At 32.8% G+C, this 20,879-nt stretch overlaps 1 protein-coding gene across 1 annotated transcript; it reads left to right on the plus strand.

Moving 5' to 3' along the window:
• The first annotated feature begins 5,842 nt into the window (after positions 1–5,842).
• On the plus strand, positions 5,843–20,715 carry LOC130613895 (V-type proton ATPase subunit d 1-like). The gene is made up of 8 exons (XM_057435250.1): positions 5,843–6,256; positions 10,216–10,387; positions 10,564–10,742; positions 13,451–13,530; positions 14,565–14,642; positions 15,381–15,557; positions 19,044–19,121; positions 19,919–20,715. The coding sequence occupies exons 1-8, from the start codon at positions 6,124–6,126 to the stop codon at positions 20,081–20,083; spliced, it is 1,062 nt and encodes a 353-aa protein (XP_057291233.1). The 5' UTR covers positions 5,843–6,123; the 3' UTR covers positions 20,084–20,715.
• The last annotated feature ends 164 nt before the right edge of the window (positions 20,716–20,879 follow it).

Genomic DNA, 20,879 nt, shown 5'->3' on the forward strand with positions numbered 1-20,879 from the left:
CTTTTCCTTCTGGCCGCATAATACAACAAAGTGCATTTCGGGCAGGTTCGGGATCGTGAAAATCTTTGACTGACGTTTTTATTGGCTTATATCGACCACGTGACCGGACGCTTCTATTTTAATCGTCTAGATTTTGCAAAGCGGGGAATACGGGATTTTAGGCATTCTGGTTGGCCTAGCGCTCTCAGATATGATATCCAACCCCCCAGGGCTCTTATTCTCTTTTTGACAATTTCGCCAGGTGGTGTGCATATATATTTAACCTTTTTACGATCATATAATTACTCCAATTATATGGGTGAAATATGTTTTTACATTTTATACACGACGTAATTGCATATAATTGATCCAATTACGTTGACTATTGTTACAATCAACCCTCTGAAGTATCATCACACATGTTCAATAAGCAACAATAACAAATTTTCCCCTTTGAAGTAAAAAAGTTCTCTTTGAAGTAGGAAAAAGTTCTTTGAAGTAAAAAATATTCTTTTAGTTATTATAAGTAACTATAACTAACTATATGTCAAGTTTAAACCTTACAAATTTATGTTACTGTAAATGGAAAAAGTAAACATCAATCTATCATGAAATAGAAAAAAAGTAATAAACTGCCCTTTTCAAATGTGAATAAAATTTGCTGCGTTGGCGCCTCAAACGAAGGGTCTTAAAGTAAGCCAAAATAGCTAAAATGTTTATATAATTATTAAAATTAACATTATTTTTGTCAATATTTACAAAAAAAATAATAAAAATCTATCATAAGCTACACAAATGCAAGAGAAATAATGCTGACGTCCGCAAAGAAATTCTGACAAAGTCAGCATTTGAATCATGATTTTTAATTGTCATGTGACAGATATGATCCATACCAAGTTTTATAATTTATAACCTAACACAAGGGAAGTTATGATGTTAGTGCACTAAATTATTGTGCTTGAGCATTTAATACTTTTTTCCGCGTTTGGTTACTTTCGCAGAATATCTCTTTAGTGATGTAGCTATGAATGGGTATCCGATTTGCCTTTTTGCAAAAGTAAAGATTTACTTCAAATGGTCTGCTAGAACGTTATCTTCTTCGCGCGCGATATTTCTTAAAAGTATCTTTCTAGTGATGTATGCAAGGGTATATTCCACCTCTGCTTGTCTACTGTATCGTACATATATTTTATTTGTCTTGTTCTGCTAGGGCATCTAATATTTCAATGGAGCTAAAAATTCTCGCAAAATTTCCTTTTCATTGACTTATGAATGGGTCCAGCATTTCTGCTTTATTACTGACCAGAAGATGGTTTTCCTTTGAATTTATTTGCCCTTTTAAAGGATCTAAGATTCTATATTGTGTAGTGTATTGGTCTGGTTTCGGACCTTTGATGTGTCATTACGCAGGAAGGTATTTGTCCAGAACATCGTATCTCTTGGTGTATGGATAAGTATAGAATAATACCACTTGTTTAATGTATAGTATATCGTCTTCCCTCGGATTGTCATGTTTTAGGACATCTAATAATGTCAGTTCGAATGAACATAGAATCGCTTCTAATGAAGTATGAGTGGGTATAGCACACTGCTGTCTGTTCAATGTATTGTTTGACGACTTCCCTAAGATCGACATGCTTTGAGACTTTTAATATGTCATTTCACGAGATGGCATTTGTCTATAATATTGTTTTTGGTGTTGTATCGATGGGTACAGAATACTAACTGCTGTTTAGCATCTATTATGGGAACATATCTTTCTATTGGTGTATAGATATGTATTCAACCTCAGTGGTCTTATACTATAAAAATAACCGTTAAGGTTGCAACCACTTTCTTTGATTGGTCTGCTTTAGGACATCTAACATGCTATTCAGAGAAGAGTAATTGTCCAAGAGATTGTTTCTATAGATGAATCAATGGGTATAAAGCACTACTGCTTGTTCAGTGTATACTATAACGTCTGTCGTCAGATTGGTCTGCCTTAAGACTTTTAATATGTTTTTTCGCGAGAGAATATTTGTCCAGAATGCAGTTTTGGTATTTTGTCAAAATATCTGTTCTATTAGTGGATGTATTTGTATCCTACCTCAATACCTCTATAGTGCAACGTGTTCCCTCAGATTGGTTTATATTGTAAAGCTTTCGCATTGATTGGTCTGCTTTAGGACTGTTGATGCGTCATTTCCAGGGAGGGTATTTCTCCATAAAATTGTTTCTATTTGTGTATGGATGTATTTCCAGCATAAGTGTTTGTGCAGGGTAAAGTATAAAATTTTCTCTTTGATTGGTCTTTTAAAATATCTCAGATCTTATTTTGCACATACCTCAACTTCTAAAAGTGTTACCTTAAATGACGTATGGATGTGTCTCACATTTACAGACTTCTTTTAATTTTTCTGCTAGGATTTCGACCTTTACTTTCATCCAGGTTGTTTTTTAGCCATGTATTGTGGAATATCCCATTTACTTACTGGTTTAGGGAGGCTTTATTTGAATAGATCTATTAGGTCATTTTTTAAATAGTCTTATCCAAGCTGTCACTGTCGTCTCTATTGCATGTGTATATAGAACAAAACCGCCTTTTTAGTGCATACTATACATCTTTCCTCAAATCTAACGGCTTAAGACTTTTACTGTGTCATTTGCGAGGGGTTATTTGTCCAGAATATTGTTTCTATTGGTGCATAGATGTGCACCCAACCTCACTGAATGTTTAATTTAAGGCGTAAAGTCTTCTCTTGATTGGCGTGCTTCATCTTTTCGCGAAAGCGTATTCGTCCAAAGTATAGTGTCTATTTGTGAATGGATTGTTATCCAACATCAGTGTTGGTTTGGTTTATAGTGAATAGTTTTTCCTTCGATTGGTCTGCTTTGGGACTTTTGATGTGTCATTTTCTTGGAGGGTATTTAGTCAAATATGACTTCTATTGGTGGATGGATGTGTATCCAACCTCAATATTTGTTCAATTACAGTGTAAAGTCTACACATTGATTAGTCTGCTTTAGAACTTTCATTTTTTTATATCGCGGCAAAGTACTTGTCCAAAATATAGTGTCTCTTTGTGTATTGACGTGTATTCAACATCAGTGTTTGTTTAGTTTAAAGTATAAAGTCTTCTCTTGATTGTCGTGCTTGAGGACTTTTAATGTAGGACTTTTGATGTATCATTTCGCAGAAGAGTATTTTGCCATAATATCATTTCTATTGGTAAATGGATGTATACTCAACCTCAATTGTTGTTTTTTTCAATATGTGATCACTTTGCATTAATTGGTCTACTTTAGAAATTTTGATACGTCATTTCCAGGGAGAACACTTGTTTCTACTGCGGAATAATGTGGCATATTACGTTGGTTATAGCCTATCTACAAAAAAATGCATTTGTTATGTAGCGATAGAGAGTATTATAAGGGTAATATGCAATATTATGCGATATTACGTTGGTTATGGATTATTGACAGAAAAATATAATATTATTATGGAACGATTGAGAGTATTATGAAGGTATTATGCTGTATTCTGTGATATTACGTTGGTATGGCCATCGACAAAAAAAACTTGTATTTTTTATGGAACGATAGAGAGTATTATGAAGGTATTATGCAGTATTATGCGATATTACTTTGGTATGGCCATCGACAGAAAATTTATGTATTTTTTATGAATTATGAAGGTATTATGCAGTATTATGCAGTATTATGCGATATTACGTTGGTATGGCCATCGACAGAAAAAATATGTATTTTTTATGGAACGACAGAGAGTATTATGAAGGTATTATGCAGTATTATGCGATATTACGTTGGTATGGCCATCGACAGAAAATTTATGTATTTTTTATGAATTATGAAGGTATTATGCAGTATTATGCAGTATTATGCGATATTACGTTGGTATGGCCATCGACAGAAAATTTTTGTATTTTTTATGTAACGACAGAGAGTATTATGAAGGTATTATGCAGTATTATGCGATATTACGTTGGTATGGCCATCGACAGAAAATTTATGTGTTTTTTATGAATTATGAAGGTATTATGCAGTATTATGCGATATTACGTTGTTATGGCCATCGACAGAAAATTTAAGTACTTTTTTTGAATTATAAAGGTATTATGCAGTATTATGCAGTATTATGCGATATTACGTTGGTATGGCCATCGACAGAAAATTTATGTGTTTTTTATGAATTATGAAGGTATTATGCAGTATTATGCAGTATTATGCGATATTACGTTGGTATGGCCATCGACAGAAAATTTAAGTACTTTTTTTGAATTATAAAGGTATTATGCAGTATTATGCAGTATTATGCGATATTACGTTGGTATGGCCATCGACAGAAAATTTATGTGTTTTTTATGAATTATGAAGGTATTATGCAGTATTATGCAGTATTATGCGATATTACGTTGGTATGGCCATCGACAGAAAATTTATGTGTTTTTTATGAATTATGAAGGTATTATGCAGTATTATGCGATATTACGTTGTTATGGCCATCGACAGAAAATTTAAGTACTTTTTTTGAATTATAAAGGTATTATGCAGTATTATGCAGTATTATGCGATATTACGTTGGTATGGCCATCGACAGAAAATTTATGTGTTTTTTATGAATTATGAAGGTATTATGCAGTATTATGCGATATTACGTTGGTATGGCCATCGACAGAAAATTTAAGTACTTTTTTTGAATTATAAAGGTATTATGCAGTATTATGCAGTATTATGCGATATTACGTTGGTATGGCCATCGACAGAAAATTTATGTGTTTTTTATGAATTATGAAGGTATTATGCAGTATTATGCAGTATTATGCGATATTACGTTGGTATGGCCATCGACAGAAAATTTATGTGTTTTTTATGAATTATGAAGGTATTATGCAGTATTATGCGATATTACGTTGTTATGGCCATCGACAGAAAATTTAAGTACTTTTTTTGAATTATAAAGGTATTATGCAGTATTATGCAGTATTATGCGATATTACGTTGGTATGGCCATCGACAGAAAATTTATGTGTTTTTTATGAATTATGAAGGTATTATGCAGTATTATGCGATATTACGTTGTTATGGCCATCGACAGAAAATTTATGTACTTTTTTTGAATTACAAAGGTATTATGCAGTATTATGCAGTATTATGCGATATTACGTTGGTTATGGATTATTGACAGAAAAAATATGTATTTTTTATGGAACGATAGAGAGTATTATGAAGGCATTATGCAGTATTATGCGATATTACGTTGGTATGGCCATCGACAGAAAATTTTTGTATTTTTTATGAATTATGAAGGTATTATGCAGTATTATGCAGTATTATGCGATATTACGTTGGTATGGCCATCGACAGAAAATTTATGTGTTTTTTATGAATTATGAAGGTATTATGCAGTATTATGCGATATTACGTTGTTATGGCCATCGACAGAAAATTTATGTACTTTTTTTGAATTATAAAGGTATTATGCAGTATTATGCAGTATTATGCGATATTACGTTGGTTATGGATTATTGACAGAAAAAATATGTATTTTTTATGGAACGATAGAGAGTATTATGAAGGCATTATGCAGTATTATGCGATATTACGTTGGTATGGCCATCGACAGAAAATTTTTGTATTTTTTATGTAACGACAGAGAGTATTATGAAGGCATTATGCAGTATTATGCGATATTACGTTGTTATGGCCATCGACAGAAAATTTATGTACTTTTTTTGAATTATAAAGGTATTATGCAGTATTATGCAGTATTATGCGATATTACGTTGGTTATGGATTATTGACAGAAAAAATATGTATTTGTTATGTAGCGACAGAGAGTTTTATGAAGGTATTATGCAGTATTATGCGATATTACGTTGGTATGACCATCGACAGAAAAAATATGTATTTGTTATATAGAGAGGATGTCGGATAATGCGGTTTCATTTGTCGGGTCCATTTGGTTGGAGAAGTATGACTGAACGTCTGTCGGCTTTTTATGTCGATAAAGTATGAAGGTTGTTAGTTATGTTGTACGTCGTGTGTCGGGACCACTTAGCCCGGTGCTAAATGAAGTCGTTGCCGAAAAAATAAACAGCGAACAAAACAGACGACAAAAAGTCTCGAAATATCGATTAAGACATGGCTTCTATATACGGAGACTTAATTTTTAACGTTGATAGTGGATATTTGGAAGGTTTGGTTCGAGGTTTCAGATCTGGGATTCTTACAAGAACTGATTACCTTAATCTTATCCAATGTGAAACACTGGAAGGTAATAAAAAAAATTATAAAAATAATATATAACTATATAGCTAGCTAGCTAGCTAAGCAAGCTAAAATTGCTTAATAATTAGATCAATATAAGAAAGTGTGACTAAAACGTAGCCACGTTTTAGTCAACCAAATTGGAGTCAGTGGAGTCACACCTTTCTGTAACCCCAATTACCATGAGCTAAACGTTTAGTTTAGCACCATAATATAAAAAAATTATATAACTAGCTAGCTCTTAAGGCGATTTTCCACTAGGTGGTCTAAAACGCTATTGTTTTAAAACAATAGCCGCTTTTAAATCCACTTCGAATGTTATTTTTTGATTTCCACTTGTTGAAAGCAGCAAAAAAAGCGCAAACTATAACATGAACGTTTCTACGTAGAAAATTATTACTGTTTAAGAAAATAAATCTTCTGAAACTATTGTTGTTGCTGAATGAAAAAAAAAGAAAACAAACAAAGAAGTATGCAAAACGGTTTTAGATAAGACGGCTGTATCAAGAAGGAAAACTAAAAGGAGAATTCAATCTTCTCGTTCAAGATGTGAAATTGTATGACATTCAAATTTTTTTCAACAACTAAACTTGAAACCCTTTTATCTTGGGTTGTTCCCTTAATTACAAAAAGCGAAACAAATTTCACAGAGCCCATGAGTGCAAATGAAAGGCCTTCTGTCACCACAATGAGATATCTAGTCACAGTTGATGTTTTTGATGGCTCTCGCAAAAAGTTGTTTATATCACGTGGCCTTGAAGCAGCTTAATTGGATAGCGCTTTGAAACGCGCGTAAAAGTTAAAGTAGAGTTGACTTTTGAAACAGCGCTGAGCGAACCGCTTTTAGCGGGTTTGGGACTGAAAAAACAATAGCCGCCACCCTCAGCGCGTTCTGGAACACCTAGTGGAAATTTGGCTTTAGAGACAATCAACAACATTGCATGTCTTACTTAAAGTCTTCTTTACTTGTGTCATGCTTGGAAATTCTCCCTCTCTTTAGAATTCAATGTCTATATATTTAATTGCATATCATATCTCAAATTATAATTATTCCTATATATATTCCAAAGTTGCTTCATTTGACATACTGCTCCTCCCAATTAGGCACGAGGGTGCCAAAGCGCAGCAAAAACCACAAGGCTGTCAGAAGGCTTTTGGTATTTTGAAAAAGACTTCAAATTCCATCTGAAAAAAACTGTTTTTTATATAATTTATTCAATAATAAAATCCCAGAAAGTAATAAACTGAGAGTACAACGACAAAATAGCACCTTTATTTTCGACAAAATTTAAATGAGAACAACAAGCTGCATTTTGGGCGCAATTCAGGTGGTTTCTAACGGGCCAGGCTTTCTCGGGCAGGTTACAGACAAAAACATGAAAAAACGCCCGTGGTCTCCCTCACATATATGGTTCTTTCGACGAGTCAGCAACCTCTTAATTAGGCAGTTGTCACAAATATGTTGTTAAAAGTCATTTAATATTTAGTCGGTTGGTGAATAAAAACTTAAAAATTTAAAAAAAGTTGTGTCCAACTGTCCAGTCATAAATGCACACCATTTGCACTGATATTTAATGAGAACTTACAGCGCTTGTTTATTTGGAGCTTCCACATGCCATTTTGAACCAGTTCTCCGGACCCTCGGCACTCATGGCCAGAATTTTAAAGAACTATAATATGTATCTTTGTATTTATTTACTACGGTATAATTCAACATGTAAATTGGCTCAATTTGCCCTAAATTTGTTAAGCTAAATGTTTAGTCATTATGACGACCTTTAAAAAATTAAATGTAATGAACTGCTGCAAGGTGGTATTAAAATATTATGGTAAAATTTACTAAATATATCTAAGCATGGTCAAAAAAATTATCTCTAAATGTTATTTTAATGATGATAAAAAGAATCGAAATGTACTTGCAACAATTATCAAGAAACACAGGGGGTATCATAGGTTTTTAACTCATGATAGCAATGATTACTTAGAATATGACTGCAATAAAACCAAAAGCAAAGATTTTAAATGTTTTTTTTACCAGTTTGTTCACCAAAGAAAATTATTCATTTCCCAACTTTAACAGACAAATTAATGAAAATATCACAATCTCAAATCTCAATCTCAATCAAAGGTTGCAAACAAGCTGTAGAAACTTGATACCTCTAAATTCACACCAAATGATAATTAAAAGTTCTTGCTGACCAATTTCCCATCCCTTTATTGATTGTTTTTGAAAAATCATTGACATTATGCAGGCTCAAGCCTATCAATGAGGGGGAGAGCGATAGCGATTGCTCACGCAAAGACTTGCCCAATTCTAAGAAATGAGAAACTAGCTGAGCCATAAATTCCAATCTCACAAAATTTTGTCTGGTTGAGCAATATCAATTCATCTCACTAGAAAATCAATATTATCTTTCTTATTAATTTGCATTAAAAAAAAACCAAAAAATATATAAAAAAGAGAAGATAAAATACATAAAAAAGATTTTGTAATAAAATATGTTCTTTTAAACTTTTTTATTTATTGAGATTACTCGCCCAGTCTAAATTATTTTAACTTTGGGGGAGCCATTTATTGGTGCTATTTTCTTATTGATTGGCTTGCAGGCTGCCTCCAGTATGGAAGATGACGTAATTGCCTCTATCCATTAAAAAATGTCAAAACATGCTGCAAATAATTTTAGGTCTATCAGCCTGAAGTTCTTGAGGCTTAACAACAAAATCATGCTATTTATGACAATCAGTATTCTTAATACACCAAATCAACATGGATTTGTTCTTAAAAAGTCATGTTTTAGTATTTTAGTAATCATGCTGCCAAATGTAAGGTACTTGAACATGTAGGACGCACAAACGAAAAGATCATAATGCGAAATACCTGATTATGATAATGGAAAAATAAAACTTGACAAATTAGACAAGACAAAGATCTAGGTATCATTCTTAATTATTTACTAAGGTTCTCCAGTCCATTAATCAAAAGTGAAAAATAAGTTAAAAAAATAACATAAAGTTTAAAGTTGTAAGAAAAATAGAAAGAATTTCTAGGTCATACACACTAGAATAAATAATATGTATAAAATATACATGGCTTGACATGGCTTAGATAAGGAGTCCTAGAGTACCTAATACTTGTTTTGAGCTACGCAGATCCAATTAGGACAACTCCCTGCAACATCCCCAATTTTCTTTACATGGCTTGGGTTAACCCGGGGCTTTAGTAATATTTACTCGCCCATATTGAATCGCCACCAAGAGGGATTGACCCCTGGTCTCACGCACAAAGTGGGAGAGTTATAACCACCAAGCTATGAGGCCACCATATGATAAACTGCTAACGTAATTGTGTATACATATATAACCTGACTTCACCTGCTTTATATTTGGTAGGGCTGGTTTGGTTACAGCATTATCATTTTCTGCTAGTCAAGAAGAAAATTTAAGGACAACCTAAATATTTAAAGCAGTAAAAGATGGATCTTTTATCCTGGTTATTGTTCTTTTGTGCATTTGTATACTTTCTAAGACTTTAAGTCATCCATAAACAAACTCCTAAGATTGGGGAAAGGGTTTTAATGCTACAGATGAGTTAAAATGAGGGATGGATCACTGGGGATGTCACCTTTTTCAGTCGCTGCTTGAAAATATCATATCCACTTGTGTATTACAAACTATTTCCATATTAAGAAATGAATACTGCAGAAAGTAAATTTTTCTCTTAAAAACAATCCCAATTCAGAAAATGTTCCCTCTTCACACACATAAATTTATGGGGCAAACAAATATTTAAATTATGAAAAATTAAATCCCAATAATTTTTTTTAAATAAAAGCTATTGAGGGGAAAAAACCTCATCAAAATTAATTAGGAGGTCTATTGTTTTTATATTTCACAAAATAGTTGGTTTAGCTTGAAGATTTTTTAAAATCCATACTCATTATTTAACCTTTTTTAACCTTGCTTTAGATTTGAAGTTGCATCTGCAAAGCACAGACTATGGCAACTTCTTAGCTAATGAAGCCGGCCCTCTCACTGTATCTGTTATTGATGAAAAACTTCGGGAAAAATTGGTAGTTGAATTCAATCATTTAAGGAACCAGGCAGTGGAACCTCTAGCAACATTTATGGATTTTATTACGTAAGTGCCTCGGTTTTTAACTCATCATATAATTTTTATTAATTATTGTTCCCTTTTTTGCTTCGTTGTAAAGTAGGTTAAATTAAACAAAAGTTAGAGAAAGAGATTACTGATGCGTCCGTGTTAACCTCAAATCGCATCGTAATTAATACCTTCTGGTATCATTTGTCTTTTAGTTACAGTTACATGATTGATAATATTATACTACTTATTACTGGTACGTTACATCAGCGATCAATAGCAGAACTCATCCCGAAATGTCATCCACTTGGAAAGTTCCCAGAAATGGCATCAATCAATATTGCATCAACACCAGCAGAACTGTACAATGCTGTACTTGTGGATACACCTCTTGGTAAGACGAATCAATTTATTCTTGTTGGAATAGAGTTTTTTTATCTCAAATGTGAGTGGAATGTATTGTTCTGTATCATCTTTTAAAATTAAAAAAAAAACAGGAAATTGTGCACTTCCAAAGAGAGAAAAAAGTATTTTTCCTGTATATTAACAAATTTTCTTTTAAGACATTCATAATCAATTTTAAACATGTGTGTCTCAGTGTGTATTTTCTGCTCAATATGAGTTTATGTTGTTTGTTCCATAGTTGGTGAGTCCATTTTGCATTAAATTTGGTCTGGAAAAGCTGGCGAAATTTATAGTTTTTACTAATAAAAGGTTGGAAAAGCTGGGAATGATTTGCAAATAGCATTGTTTTATTTTACCATATGTTCCTGCACTTTTTCACAATTTACTGTTGTTGACTACCATTTAAGCTATGCAAAGTTAAGAAATTTCTAAGCCAAACTACTTGTCAATTATATCACACTATAATATAATATAAATTTGAATTTTAACCCTTCCCGTCCCGTTCCCGGACTAGTCCAGGATATTGCTGCGCTAAAATAATCCCGATCCCGGACAGGTGCGGGATTTCGCTAGGATAGCGATGAGGATGTAGTAGCAAGTGATATCCAATTAACAGATTATTTGGTCAGAGTGATAGTGAAGACGAAGATTTTTTGGGATTTTCTGATGGTGGGGAAGAATGTGTTGATGAAAGTTCAACTGATAATGATGAATTGGCAGAACCTAGTTGGAACTCTCCTGGTTGGAACTCTCCTGGTTGGAACTTGGGGCAATGGAAATCTGGTGACAAGAAGTTGCAAGAGTTGCCCCATTCTGCTGCAAATCCTCGAATAAATGTTGATATTCCTGAGGATGCCGACGAACTTTATTTTTTCAAACTGTTTATCACCAATGAAATTATTTATGATATAACTACTGAAACTAATTTCTATGCTCATGAATTTCTTTAAAAAGCTGGTGATGGTCTTTCTCCCTCTTCAGACCTGGCTAGATGGCCTGTAAATGGAATCTCTACTAAAAAAATGTCAAGCTTCTTGGCTTTGACTTTTTATTTTGGCATAGTAAAAAAAGATTTACTAAAGTCTTATTGGTCAATAGACACTACTATTTCTACTCCATTTCCAAGAACTGTCATGTCAAGAATGGATGCTTTATCATAATTATAAAGATTTCATTGGTAAATATATTCAAATGATGTCTGAATAGAGAACTGAGAAACCGATAACGTTTTAGTATATACATTATGTTTTATATATCTCAAAATTATGTTTTATATATTTGATAAGAAGTTCCTCTTACATTCCTTTTATTTGCTGGTGTAAAGCACTAACTAAGCATAGGTTGTGGTCCGATAAGCACAATCTAAGCATGGCTAATAGACGGATTGCCAACTTTCCTTTTATATACTTACAATTCTTACTGAATTGTCTATTACCGGAGTCGAACCGGGACTTAGATAATGCTTTATGGCCATTTTTAAAAAAAAGAGAAATAACTTACATGCATTTTAAACATAGTATATGCTTTAAATTAGTTGTTAAGGTTTATTTTAGACTAATATTATGAAATTTACGAAAAATGTGTTTTTTTACTAAGAACGCCTGGGATCAGGGACATAATGTGTTAAAAAATGCCTGGGGCGGGAAGGGTTAATGACTTCTTCTCATCTGAAAGATTGGCTTTCTATAATAAAGAACCACCTTAAGGACAAGTTGTGACTACAATCTTTAAAACCTAAAAAGATAAAAAGATAAAACCAGGAGTTTGGACAGTTCTTCCATTTCAAAAATTAAGTTTTTTTTGTTAGATTTACCTTGTACATTTGACTACTAGCATCTAGTATTTCAGCAATTCTGCAATTTAAACGTTATCCTCACCATTCTTATCTGTTTTTTCTTATACCTTTTGACCATAAATTTTGTTTTCTATCATTGCTTATTTTTTCTGTAAATTCCCAGGGATTTTGTTTTAATTTTAGTTTTCTTGCCACTGGAAGAGTAAGGTTAGGGAAAATTACCCTAAGTTGCCAAAAAATTTGTGTGATCAAAATAGTGATTGTTTTTTTCAATAGTTTCACTCATCCAAATGAACATAATTAATTCTCATACTATTTATTTAAGAGAATGAGACGCTTGTTGCCATGGTCGCTTTGTGCTCATTAGTAAATTCAAATTCGAAGTTTACTATCACATATTTATTTGTTTTTGCTTCCGGGAGAAATTGTATTTTGCCATAATCCAAGAAAGCTACAAAACTACATTATTTTCAAACTAAATCTTAAGTATTTTTATTTCTCAAGATGATCTTAGTATGCTAGTCATATCCATAGATTCGTCTGTCCTATATATATATTCTGATCCTGAGATTTTCACCTACTATGCATATCTCAGGCCATAGATATCTCAGGCCATGCATATCTCAGGCCATGCATATCTCAGGCCATGCATATCTCAGGCCATGCTATTTGGTGCATTCTTAACACAGAGTAGCAATTGAGCTATCATTTTGAACAACATATGTTGAATATTGTAGACATGGTTGATGTACAAATTTGATTCCAAACTATTAACCTCCTAACTTTCTTCTCCAAATCATGTGCATAGTTGTCATAACATGGAGCAATTTTTGGTTCATTTGGTATGCAAAAGGCCTAAGTAGATTTTTTGCTTAAAATTTAAATTTTTTATTATCTTTCAGCTGATTTTTTCAATGACTGTATATCAGAACAGGACTTGGATGAAATGAATATTGAAATAATTAGAAACTCTCTGTATAAGGTATGTTATAGCTGTTTATTTACACAATAATTTAATTTCTGTAGCGAAGCGTATGTAGTGAATGTTTTGAATTACCCTGCGAATCTATATACTGAAATGCCACGGTTTTTCGAACAGACACGATTTCAGTAGTAATGTCAGTTGTTGTTCTTTTCCAGTTGAGAGCAAGATGACCAACATTTTTAATTGTGATTCATATTAGCTTTTAGAGCAATATCATTTGATAAAATGTTAAAAGGCCCTTCACCTTGAATAAAACTTGCAGTAAAGTTAAAGTAAAAGTTTAGGAAATTGTTTGTTGTTACGATGCGTCTTGAAAAACCTTATTTTTTAGCTATTCAGATGCGCAGAAGAAACATCTTTACATAAACATTTTTACTTATTTTCAATTGTAGAGTACACCTCACCAAATAACGCAATAAAAATGTTGTATTCCTTAATTATTATTATTTGTTGCTGATGAGTTACTTTTCCAGACAATATTTCAAATGCACACTACTCGTATTCAGCGGTTTTGCTTTCGTTTTGCATAAATCTAATAAAATATGTTTATTCAAAGAGGATAACTTCCACTTTTTAAAATGTCACCATCCTTTAAATGCATCACATATTTCTCTATTTTCTTGTCAAATTTTGCAACCTTTTTGAAAACACAGCTGAAAACATGCTTGCAAAATGTGATAGACAGGTATAGCCTTTTGCTCTATCTGGGCGTAGCTTTTCTTATGCAGGTGGTCGATTCAGAGGTTTCCTCACTTTCTGGGCTCCTGATGATCATATTTTTTTTGAAAAAAAATTTTGTGCTTTGGAGAAGGGAAAGTTTTTGAATTTTAAAAACACCTAACCTCCATGTAAGAGTGTTATATGATGTTAAATTAGTTGTTTTTTCTTTCAAACATGTTTATCTACGTTGTTGGATTTGGTGGTTACCAAGGGGTTGTTAAAGCACTTAAAAAAATGCACTGCTTTGTTTAAGTTTTGTGTTGTGATCTTTTATGTTTAGTATAATGGTTGTCTTTTTTTGTCATATATAGTCCTACTTGGAGTCATTTTCAAAATTTTGTGATGGTTTGGGTGGATCAAACGCAGATGTAATGTCATCCATTTTACAGGTTTGTTTTCCTTTTTCTTTCTTTTTTTGCAATTTCTTGCCCTGCTTATTTCAACGAAATGGTTAATAAAAAACTTGGAGAACTGGTCTTTTAATTTTTTAATTTCGCCAAAATTTCTGGAAAGATGAATGGCTTTAAATGCTGTAAAGCATCTCTTGAGGCAACCCCCCCCCCAAAAAAAAATTCACTGTTGGCAGTGAATTCCTGAGTCCTGTAATTAAAGTAAAAATACCAATAAGTGCCAGCTGTTGTATAATCTCAACCTTATGTTTCTTAAAATCATTTTTCTTATAAATTTCAATATTAAGTATCTTACTGCGGCTAATGTTTGCTGAACTAGGTCTCAGAGATAATGGTAGGCAAGATTGCTAAACGATTTGTTTATTTTTTAACACACAATCACATATTAAGCTGTTAAGATTCCTGCAAATTGATACAAAATTTAAGAGCAAGAATATTTTAAATTGAATCATAACTTTTTTTATTGCATTGTACTTAATAAAAATCAGTGCGCATCTCACTGCTTCTTTTACATTGCATGCAAATTAATTAATACGGTACTGAAAATAATTGTCACCGAAAAAGAAGAAACGATGCCAGAATATTAACAAGTGCATATTTTGTTATTAAATATTGGGAGTATTTTTTGTTTGCATATTTCATAACGCATGTAAACAGAAAGAAGTAGAGGAAGCAATACAAATTCTATATTTAATGTATTCTTGCTTTCGTTTGCAGTTTGAAGCTGACAGGAGAGCTATCATGATCACCATCAATTCATTTGGTACTGAACTTAATAAAGACGATCGTGCAAAATTATTCCCCAAATGTGGAAAGCTTTATCCTGATGGCCTCGCAAGACTTGCAAAAGCTGATGATTATGACCAAGTGAGACAAGTTGCTGACTGTTATGCGGTAAGCGAGACGTTGTGTCAGAATACTTTTAAGATGTTGTTTTTAAAAAATAAAGCGATCCTCCCCCAGGTTTATATTTTAATAAAAAATCTATATAATAGTCGTTGTCGCTTTTGTGAAGCACACACAAAATCTTGAAGCTACAAATAACAACTGCAAGATATTTTTATTTCAAAGGACATCCCCCACATAATCACATTAAGAGATTCCCATTAATTTTCGATGTTTCAGGTCCTGAGTTAGGGCAGATTTGAAATCATCCAAAACTCTCTTGAAGAGATTTACGGCGTTGAAGTAATAATCTCTCATAATAATGCATACTTTGAAAATAACCAACAATGGCCTTAGAATCATTTAGAATCAATTAGAATTAATTAACTTTATTAACTGTGGATATTAGATATGGATAGTGGTGCACATTTCTGAATTTTATGGTTGAAAGAAAATGGGTTTTTATCGGTTTATATTGACAATATTATCCTAATTGTTAAGAATGCAATCTAGATAAGTCTAAATAATAAATAAATAATAATTTAAAAAAATAGTGTGTAAAGTGATTATTTCAGTTTAAAATTTAGCTAATAGACAAATTTTTTGATGATACCCCTACCAACGAAATAGATACCCCCAGAAAACTACAAAATTTATTGGAATTTTTTTGACCATGATAAGTTGTGTAGAATGTTTAGAAAAGTCGATGAGTTCTAAAAAAAACAGATGGGAGGGGGCTAATGTTATTCTGCCCTTCCCCCAACATATAATAGGGTTAAAAATAAATTTTTTCTTAAAAAAAAAGATATAAACGTTTGAGTGGACACCATGCTTATGTGAGAACACTTGAAACAGGAAATTATCCACATTAGTGCGTGTGATTTTTAATTATAAAAACAGCGAAAGGTCAAAAAAGTCTGTCTTAGCAGTAATAGAAGGACTGGTGGCGGTGAATGGTTATTTTCGACACAAGCATTTTTTCGTTTTTAGTGGTCTATGGAAAATGTGACAAACGTCAAAATATAGTTTCTACTTAAATACTTGTCTTGATAGCCCAACAATTTTATAAGTATTTTAGCCTCTGTTATACTGATTGTATGAAGAGAATTATTGCGACATTATACTCAAATCCACCGTCACAATAAAAAACTTGCGTCACATCAAAAGTCACATTAGAGTTCAAAGTACACACATGTCAGTTAATTAGTAGAAACCAGCCCCTACTATTATAATTAAAATAACCGCAAGAAATTTTGAATGTTATCTGCTTTAGTAAGGAAAAAAAGTTCTAAGAATTGATTCATTATTTTTCAGAGTTCAAACATTTTAATTCCCACACAGAAGTAAAATATTTACATAGAAACCAGGTCCGTGACGACAATGCGCGACGGAAATAAATAAGTTTTATATCTTTCATGGGGAGCCGAGTGATACAATCATTTTTATGTAAGCTTATAATAGATACATTCTAAGCGTGTAGCATGCTACCCGTTTAATAATTACTTGACAATTAACGTATTACCACGCTTCAGTGATTTCCTTGCTAATAAATTAATGATGCAGCCATTTTGTTTTGCGGCAGTTATGTGATGTTTGAGCTTTGCGTCGCTTGTATATTAAAAATCATTTAGAAGTATTTTTGGTTGTTATAAAGTTTGTTTCACAAGAAGAGGGAGTCGAATTTCAAACACTGTGCTTCATCCTTTCTTTTTATGTCATCTGAATTACTGAGACAACAAGTTTTTTGTTTTTGTTCGAAAGTTTTTTGTCAATTTTTAATTTTACCACGTTGCAGATTTACAGAGCGTTTCATAGGTTACGAAAACTTCCCAAAGATTTAAGCTAACTTTAGGCTACAGTTACACTGTGAATTTCGTGTGTTTTAAATATACATCAATGTTTTTTTGTTAGATTGTTAGTAATAAATTCTCAACCTAACATCGATTCGCAAGCTTTGAAAACGCTTTGTGGTATATTGGTTTACTTATAAGAGCTCCTGCGTCATAGGCTGGTGAATTAAAACGGAAATTGTGTTTGGTGACAGGCGTTAACTTGTCACGCCTGAAAAGTACTTTGAACAAAGAGGTGCACGCTATTGGCTCGTATAACAGCTAACATAGTACAAAATAGACGGAGTAGGAATAGGTCATTGGTAGATTCAGCTTCAAAATGGTTGCTTTGAATTTTAACATCAAGGATTCAAGTTGGAATGATATATTTTTGTGGATTTGTGTTTTTCTATCTGTTTTCACGTCGAATATGTTGGTGCTTACCGCCGTTTTATCTGTTTTGTCGTAATAAATTTTTGTTGGTGTTTCTTGTGCATTTTTTGTGGTAGGTAGACAGAATACTTACATTTTATGGGAAAGTCCCATGGTACGAGGAAAAAGGACATTCAAAAAAGTGTTACCGAGTGCTTTATGGTTACACCTTTTTTAGCCTGTTCTGTGCTGCGTTAGAGTCAACTAACTAAAGCTTTTTTCGTGACTTCACTCTCGATGTCGGCTTTCTGATTAGACTTAAAAAAAAACGCGAGTGACTCCAGAAATCTTAGAATTCATAGAAATCATTCATAGAAATCTTGAAAGAAAAAGTTAGGTTCAATATACAGGTTAAGAAACAGAGTCTTCTCTTAGGAAACCTGGAAAAAATTAGGAAATATGGTCATTTATATCGGGAAGGAGAGAAGACAGGAAGTATTCAGGTTTCCAACAGACATTTATTACTTTCGCTTCATTTGTATCACTAATGACCACGACGAGCGAGTATGCGAGAAGCTATTCGTATTTACTTCTTGTTTAATTTTTTAAATTTATCAAAAAGGTCGAAAATTTTCAGTAAATCTCTGACTAAACTCCTTAAAGATCCTAAACGTTGTAGAAGTTATAATTACTGTATGGCGTTGATATAAATTATTGTATATGTCAGTTATAAAGAAATCTTCGCGGAAAAAGCGAGTTTGTTTTCGTGATTTTGAGAATACGCCTAATCGGCAAGGTTTATTAACATAATGGCAACATAACATAACAAAACAATGTTAACAACATTACCATATCAACAACATTACCATATCAACAACTATACCATATCAACAACATTACCATATCAACAACTTTACCATATCAACAACATTACCATAACAACAACATTACCATAACAACAACATTACCATATCAACAACATTACCATAACAACAACATTACCATAACAACAACATTACCATAACAACAACATTACCATACAACATAACAATAACATAACATAGTTATAGTCGGAGGGGAGGAAGAACCAATCGTTAGGATGGAATCCCCAACTTCCCACAACTTACTACTTATTATGAAAAAAATGTGAACATCAAAGTTTATTATCTTAATCCCGCGCGAATACTCTCCCCTCCCCTCCCCCTTAAGTATTTCTTATCTACCGTTATTAGTAAATTTACTCTAAAAAGTTTGCGCTTCTTTAGCTAAACATAACATTTCGTACTTTTTTCAGAATTATCAAGTGTTGTTTGAAGGGACTGGTGTCAATCCTGGTGATAAAACACTCGAAGATAAATTCTTTGAATACGAGGTAACCGTATGTTTGTATTGTGGCAGTGGTGAAATATGTACAGGAAAGGGGGGTCTACTGACCAGGTAGCTGCAGTTAGTGGTATGCATCAAGGAGATCTCTTTTTTAATTCAGATAAAAAAAACGCATCTTGATTTTTTATTTTACGGCAAGACGCATGTCCAAGCTTAACATAATAAGAAAAGCTTTAGATCTAAGTTAAGAATCCTTTATACATTCAATTACCAACGCAAGTAGTTTTAACCCTTAAAGAACGGCCCGGTTTTTGAAAGGATCTTTTTCAGTCAACAAATAATCAGCTTCTTGAAATTTAAGTGGCTAAGCACAAGACCAAGACGGTTCATGTTGGGTACTGTTGGATAGGCCAATAAATACATCGTCTTCTCAAACATGAAGAGCACTTCACGGCAGCGTAGTCATCAGGAGTTATGTCTGTTTAACTGAGGGGATGGTTTGTCTAATTTCGCCAGATATTTGCATTACCCGTCCTTTGAGGTTAAGAATATAATGTTCTGGGCACATCAACCATACAGAAAATGATAAGTTTTAAAGCACTGTTTTTCTTCCTTGTGTGTTTATCTATGGTTCGCCACTGCCAGCCTAAGAATTAACATTTTGAGCTCTAGGTATGATTGGCTGTTGGTGACAATACGCCCATGTTGAAAAAAAATGACTATTATACTATTAAAAAATTACTAACTTTCGAAAAAGCGTAAATCATGAAATTTTCGGGCACATAACAATTGGTGGCTCGAAAAAAAAAAAATTTTTGATTGACAATGTATTGTTTATTGCAGGTGAAGTTAAACGTGAACGCGTTCATGCAGCAGTTTCACTTTGGTGTGTTTTACGCTTACGTTAAATTGAAAGAACAGGAGTGTCGTAACATCGTGTGGATTGCGGAGTGCATCTCGCAACGTAATAAATCCAAAATCGATAACTACATTAATATTTTTGAATAAATTTACTAGCCTCGGCTTTGTATATCACATTTAATATTAACTAGACTGCGAACCACTCTGTTTCTTATTATAACAAAACTTAAATCCTCTAGCTAGAGTATTATGCAATCCTATGGTTTGTTCTTTCTTAGTAAAACGATCTTAAAATGATATAAAGTCACGTGAGTTTAGCTTAATAACTTAATATCACGTGTTTGTTATTTTTTTATTTTTACATAAATTTCCCGCGTAATATGAAAAATTAATTTGAATTTTATAATGTTTTTGTTTAGCCATTGAATAAAGAGCTGTTTAGATGTTTGTATAAGAAAAGAGATTCGTAACTTTCTTCTGTCGTTCTGTTAGAAAAACGAGTTTACATTTTTTGGTTGGTTTTGTTAGGTTTCTCCTTTTCACTATACACACACGACTGAAAAATTATTGAAATTTATTTTAACTGAAGCCTAACTTCCACCGAGTAGCAACCTAGCCACGGAGGTATATTCGTGATGGCTGTCCAAAAAAAAATAATTTGGTGGAAGATTGTCTCCAGTTATGCAGTGCAATTATTTTTTATAATGTATTTAATTTAAGAATATATATCGACAAGTCTCCTGCATCTTTTGCAATGAAATAAAGGATGTTGCATTTGATTATGCCTTGTTTATTAGTAAAGGTCTCTGCGTGGGAGAACTGCACAGATATGTGCATAAAACCGCAATTATTTAAACTGTAAATGCCCCTTATAATGTAAGTTAATGGGTCTTTTATAGAAGTTGTTAGCTAAAAGATTTTTTCTGCGGCAAACTGGCATTTT

The sequence above is a fragment of the Hydractinia symbiolongicarpus genome, chromosome 11 (genome assembly GCF_029227915.1).
Source record: "Hydractinia symbiolongicarpus strain clone_291-10 chromosome 11, HSymV2.1, whole genome shotgun sequence".
Classification (NCBI taxonomy): domain Eukaryota; kingdom Metazoa; phylum Cnidaria; class Hydrozoa; order Anthoathecata; family Hydractiniidae; genus Hydractinia; species Hydractinia symbiolongicarpus.